The 6,580-nt window shown below is 46.2% G+C and overlaps 1 protein-coding gene across 1 annotated transcript in view; it reads right to left on the reverse strand.

Moving 5' to 3' along the window:
• The window catches only part of LOC124055205 (protein NLRC3-like), a 99,635-nt gene that overhangs the window by 10,498 nt on the left and 82,557 nt on the right, over nt 1-6,580 (reverse strand). The window contains exons 5-11 of the mRNA XM_046381782.1: nt 3,789-3,902; nt 3,311-3,380; nt 2,926-3,148; nt 965-2,756; nt 690-863; nt 365-538; nt 70-116 (exon numbers count right to left, since the gene is read on the reverse strand). Coding sequence (XP_046237738.1) covers nt 70-116; nt 365-538; nt 690-863; nt 965-2,756; nt 2,926-3,148; nt 3,311-3,380; nt 3,789-3,902 — 2,594 coding nt within the window. The remainder of the gene's footprint in view (nt 1-69; nt 117-364; nt 539-689; nt 864-964; nt 2,757-2,925; nt 3,149-3,310; nt 3,381-3,788; nt 3,903-6,580) is intronic.

Below are 6,580 nucleotides of genomic sequence, written 5' to 3' on the forward strand. Positions count from 1 at the left end.
TTTACTGACAGCTGGATGATGACATCACAGATCTGAATGATGTCACACTTTGAAGAAAAACACACTTACACTTCCTCAGACCTGGTGTCAGCCATCGGACTCCAGCAGGCTCCACCCTGAAAGGAGGAGGAGAGTCAGAGCAGCACGTCCTCTTTCAGCATGCAAACATGGACGTTACATTACTGTCAGACACCTGGACACAATATGTGCATGGGGCCTGCTGAACCTCTTCACCTCCTCCTCACAGGACTCACTAAACCTCTTTCTGACACAAACAGCATCATTTCATGTGTCTGAGAAAATGTTTCCAGCTCTTCTCCTCCATCACACTGACTGACTGAGGCTGCAGCAGGCCTCTTCATACCTCACAGTGTCCAGTCTCCAGGCTGGATCCTCCAGTCCAGCAAACAGCAGCTCCACTCCTGAGTCTCCTGGATGATTGTAGCTCAGGTCCAGCTCTCTCAGATGGGAGGGTTTGGAGCTCAGAGCTGAGGCCAGAGAAGCACAGCCTTCCTCTGTGATCAGACAGCCTGACAGCCTGCAAACACACAAAACAACACATGTGGTGGATCATCTGAGGGTACTGCTGTATCAGTCGTGAAGAGACTGCCAACAGATACATCAACAATACAGTGACTGAATCACAGCTAACAGTACGTTAACAGTAACTAGCAGTAACTAATCCTGACCTGAGAGTCTCCAGTGTACAATGTGGACTCTTGAGTCCAGCAGACAGCAGCTTCACTCCTAAATCCTGCAGGCTGTTGTTACTCAGGTCCAGCTCTCTCAGACTAGAGGACTGGGAGCTGAGAACTGAGGACAGAGCTTCACAGCTTCTCTCTGAGAGGTTACAACCACTCAGTCTGGAGGGACAATAATGAGAAGAAAAAGAAAATTCTTACCATTTTAATCAATAACAGCACATGAAGTCTCTCTAAAATGAAGAAGATCTCTACACACTTACAGAGCTTTGTTGGAGGCTTCGACCACTGGCAGCAGCCTCAGAAGAGCCTCCTCTGAAGCAGAGTATTTCTTCAGGTCAAACACATCCAGATCTTTTCCTGATGACAGTAAGATGAAGACCAGAGCTGACCACTGAGCAGGAGACAGTTCATCTGTGGAGAGACTTCCTGACCTCAGGGACTGTTGGATCTCCTCCACCAGAGAACGATCATTCAGTTCATTCAGACAGTGGAACAGATTGATTCTTCTATCCACAGATGAACTCGCTTCGATCTTCTTCTTGATGTAATGGACTGTTCCCTGATTGGTCTTTGAGCCACTTCCTGTCTGTGTCATCAGACCTCGTAGGAGAGTCTGATTGGTCTGCAGTGAAAGTCCCAGGAGGAAGCGAAGGAACAAGTCCAGGTGTCCATTTGGACTCTGCAAGGCCTCGTCCACAGCACTCTGGTAGAAAAGTGTTAATTTGCCTCCAAACAGTTCAGGCCAGCAGGATATTGTTTGTTCTTCTGCCAGCAGGTTGACACCAGAGTTGTTGAATGTCTGGTGGACATGAAGAGCAGCCAGAAACTCCTGAACGCTCAGATGGATGAAGCAGAACACCTTGTCCTGGTACAGTCCTCTCTCCTCTTTAAAGATCTGGGTGAACACTCCTGAGTACACTGAGGCTGCTCTGATATCGATGCCACAGTCTGTCAGGTCTGATTCATAGAAGATCAGGTTGCCTTTCTGCAGCTGCTCAAAAGCCAGTTTTCCCAGAGACTCAATCATCTTCCTGCTGTCTGGAGTCCACTGTGGATCTGTCCCATCTCCTCCATCATACTTGATGTTCTTCACTTTGGACTGAACCACCAGGAAGTGGATGTACATCTCAGTCAGGGTCCTGGGCAGCTCTCCTCCCTCTCTGGTCTTCAACACATCCTCCAGAACTGTAGCAGTGATCCAGCAGAAGACTGGGATGTGGCACATTATGTGGAGGCTTTGTGATGTCTTGATGTGGGAGATGATTCTGCTGGCCTGCTTCTCATCTCTGGATCTCTTCCTGAAGTATTCCTCCTTCTGTGGGTCAGTGAACCCTCTGACCTCTGTCACCAGGTCAACACACTCAGGAGGGATCTGATTGGCTGCTGCAGGTCGTGTGGTTATCCAGAGGCGAGCAGAGGGAAGCAGATTCCCCCTGATGAGGTTTGTCAGCAGCACATCCACTGAGGTGGACTCTGTGACATCAGTCAGGATCTCATTGTTGTGGAAGTCCAGAGGAAGTCGACACTCATCCAGACCGTCAAAGATGAACACAACCTGGAACTCTTCAAACCTGCAGATTCCTGCTTCTTTGGTTTCAGTGAAGAAGTCATGAACAAGTTCCACCAAGCTGAACTTCTTCTCTCTCAGCACATTCAGCTCTCTGAAAGTGAATGGAAATGTGAAGTGGACGTCCTGGTTGGCTTTGTCTTCAGCCCAGTCCAGAGTGAACTTCTGTGTTAAGACTGTTTTCCCAATGCCAGCCACTCCCTTTGTCATCACTGTTCTGATTGGTCCATCTCTTCCAGGTGAGGCTTTAAAGATGTCTTCATGTCTGATTGTTGTCTCTGGTCTTCTGGTTTTCCTGGATGTTGTTTCAATCTGTCTGACCTCATGTTCATCATTGACCCCTCCAGTCTCTCCCTCTGTGATGTAGAGCTCTGTGTAGACCTGATTCAGGAGGGTCGGGTTTCCTGCTTTAGCAGTCCCCTCAAACACACACTGGAACTTCTTCTTCAGGTTAGACTTGAGGTCAAGCTGACAATCTCTTCTGTCTGGATGTTCTGCATGAAAACACAACAAATAAGATCATATGGTGAGTCACAGACCTCAACTTCCTTCCTGTAAAGAGAGCACATGGAAACAGATTTTCCTCCATCTCTTGAGACTTTAGTGAACGTCTCATTTGTCCAGAGAGTTAAATGTTTAGAGAAACCCTCTTACTCCTCTGCAGACAGTCAGCCAGCTCCTCCTGCTTCATTCTCCTCAGGAAGTGCTGTGTGATCTTCAGAAATGCCTTTCTGCTGCTCCTCCTCTGCTCTTCATCCTCACCGTCCAACACCTCCTCATCCTCCCTCTGACTCTCTTCTGGGTAATCTGAACTCAGAACCTTCTGGAGCCTCTTCAGTTCCTTCTTCACAAACCTGACAATGTCCTCCTCCAGCAGCTGGAACACAATATGATATGACTGACACAATCAGACTAAAATCATGGAGTCAAACATCAGATCCATGTTGGCCAGACTGACAGTCTGCTGGTCTACAAAGTGCAGCATGGAGATTATTGTGAACAGAGCAGATGTGAAAGTACTTGTTGTACATGTACACACCATAAATATGGAGTCCAGGTGTGTTTGATGCTGCTGACCACTGGGAACCTCTGAGCTCTCCTGCTCGACTCTGTGGAGGAATCATGAAGAATTAGCTCACGTGATGTCTGTCCACACAGAGACAAACATAAGCTAAAGGTGAGTTAAAGTGTTAACTTCAACTTGTTGGAGGTGAAGTGAGTCAAACATCAGGAAAAAATGAACTCAGTGGAATCAGGGTTAGCCTGTGTTAGCAGCTAGCATCTGTTAGCCTCAATGAAATCTGTGTGATCCTCATCAGACAGTCAGAACGTGTGTGAGGACAAAATGTTAAACTGAAGAGTTGAAGACTGGTTCTACTGGGCAGCTTTCAGATGTGAGAACAGAAATGTGTGTGAAGAAGAACGAAGCTGAAAATAAACATTCAGACTGAAAAAACTTCTCAGGATAAACAGTTAAAACATGAATCAGTTCTGCTTTAATGAGACTAACAGCTCACCTCTTTGCAGCAGGTGGTTGGTGTCCTTTGAAATCTATGAGGCCACCCATTGAGCAATCACTCTTGTAGGACACACAGCTGGGTCCAGATCCAGGTCCAGCTGGTCCATCAGTCCTGGTAGACAGAGATGAAAACCAACTCATGTGAGATGTTTCTGAGATAAAGTTAGAGAGGCCAGGCTGAGATGATCTGGACACGTTCAGAGGAGGGATACTGAATATGTTGGTCAAAGGATGCTGAGGTTAGAGCTGCCAGGCAGGAGGTCAAGAGGAAGACCAAAGAGGAGGTTGATGGATGTAGTGAAGGAGGACATGAAGGCAGTTGGTGTGAGGGAAGAAGACACAGAGGACAGGGTGAGATGGAAGCAGATGATTCGCTGTGGCGACACCTGAAGGGAACAACCGAAAGCAAAAGAAGAAACCATGAATCAGTTCTGCTTTAATGAGACTAACAGCTCACCTTTTTATAGCAGGAGGTTGGTGGCCTTTGAAATCTATGAGGCCACCCATTGAGCAATCACTCTTGAAGGACACACAGCTGGGTCCAGATTCAGGTCCAGGTCCAGGTCCAGCAGAGTCTGGTCTGTGCTGCAGCTCTGGCCTTCAACACAACACACACACACAGCTTTGAGTGTGAATAATGATGGTGGAGTGATGTGAGTGCTGAGCTGTGACATGGAGAAGAGTCCTGGACAGTCAGAGATCCTCATCTCACCTCTGAGCTCTGGTCTGGCTGCCAGGTTCCCCACACAGAGTGGTTTTAGAGGGAGGGACTCCCTCCTCTCTGTCCTCACACTGATCCATGCTGCTCAGCTCACACCTTCGCACAAACACAACAACATGCTGTCAGAGCTGCACTCATTCACTCCAAAGAGCCTCAGCTCACAGGACATCAGTTCTTATTCCTCTGAAATTCGTTAATCATTCAAAACCCTGAAACCAAAAGTCTTATTGAGGAGTCACAGGAACCAGGAGGAAACTAAAGTCTGTCTTTAAATCTTTCTCTTTTAATATTCAAACAGAGCCAAACGCTAAGCAGAGAGACACAGGACGGGTCACATTTTGTCTTCCTCTGGGGGCCAAACAACCACTAAGTGGGCTTCAACCCTGGGCTGGTTCTGGTCCATGTAGACCGCATTGTGAAGCCTCTGGGACAGCTGAGACCTGGACTGTGCTCAAAGGTCTTCAGTGAAACCACAACAGTCTCACTGCACTTCAGAGTGTGAAGAGTTAAAACACAAACCGGGCAGCTGGCAGCTGTCAGACCAGTTCAGACACATTTCTCTCTGATCAGCAATCACATTACAGTCCAACTGCTGCTGATTCTGAGAGACTTTGACAACATGACATGTTGACATGTAATGACTTCCTGTCATTTTTATTTATACACCACTTTTCAAAACAAAGCTACAAAGTGCTTTCAGTGGACAAAAGCTTTCAGGACTGAGGCAAACCAGACTCAAATAATTCAAATGTGTAACAAACCTTGAAAGAAAAGTGTTTGGAAGCGTCTGAAGCAGGAAGACAAACCTGAGCAGGTTGAATCCAGCTGTCAGACCAGTTCAGACACATTTCTCTCTGATCAGCAATCACATTACAGTCCAACTGCTGCTGAATCTGAGAGACTTTGACAACATGACATGTAAATCTTTCTAAAACTGTCGGTTGAAGGATCAAGTCGCAGATTCTACAGAATATTAAGAAACAGCCAATCAGGAAACATTTCTGCTGTCCAATGAAACAGTGACGCAGCACAGTGTGATCAAAGTGATCCTGGTGATCAAACGTTTACAGATTCCTCTGGATTGAGACTCACCTGCTGAACTGATCTCAGGTCAGGGTGCAGACACCTTTCACGCTCAGGTGTGGAGGAAACTCTGGGAGAGAAGAAGCTGCTGGTTTCCTCCTCGTCAGTCCTGCTGTCTGTGAGCATCTGATCTGAGGACACGGTCACATCCTCATAACTTCAGAGGCTGAAACAGCGTCACAGTGACGGCTGAACCGGTCCAACCTGCGGCAGGAAGACAATCAGGGTCTGAGAGATCACGTCAGGTGATGAAGTTCTACCGTGTGTCCACCAGGTGGTGCTAACTGACAAGTCTAATGAACCAGAGATCAGCTGCAGTGTGGACCACATTGGTACATGACTGTCCTGAGATCCCCAGCAAGCGAGTCCTGGATCCCAGCAAAGAGGAAGCAGAACCTCCAGAACCTCAGACTGCCTCAGATGGTGGCTGTAAACGTTTGATCACCAGGATCACTTTGATCACACTGTGCTGCGTCACTGTTTCATTGGACAGCAGAAATGTTTCCTGATGCTGATTGGCTGTGTCTTAATATTCTGTAGAATCTGAGACTTGAAGGACGACAGTTTTAGAAAGATTTACATGTCATGTTGTTAAAGTCTCTCAGAATCAGCAGCAGTTGGACTGTAATGTGATTGCTGATCATCAGAGAGAAATGTGTCTGAACTGGTCTGACTGGTCTGGATTCAACCTGCTCAGGTTTGGTTTCAGGTGTGGCGTCCACTTTTCTTTCAAGGCTGTTTTACTCATTTGTAATTTTGTTTTTAAAAGTGTCCTACAAACACAAACATTATATTACATATGATGATTACGTAATTATAAAGTTTCAAGAATATTAATAAATAAAATCCTTATATGTATAATCACATTAATGTGAATCATCATAAATACACAGTGATTACATCATGCCATTGTAGTCTTTTTTATATTTATTCAAAAGATTTTGTCTCAACAAAGAAATGTTAGTTTTCGTTGCATTTATTTTGAA

Source organism: Scatophagus argus, chromosome 24 (genome assembly GCF_020382885.2).
Source record: "Scatophagus argus isolate fScaArg1 chromosome 24, fScaArg1.pri, whole genome shotgun sequence".
Classification (NCBI taxonomy): domain Eukaryota; kingdom Metazoa; phylum Chordata; class Actinopteri; family Scatophagidae; genus Scatophagus; species Scatophagus argus.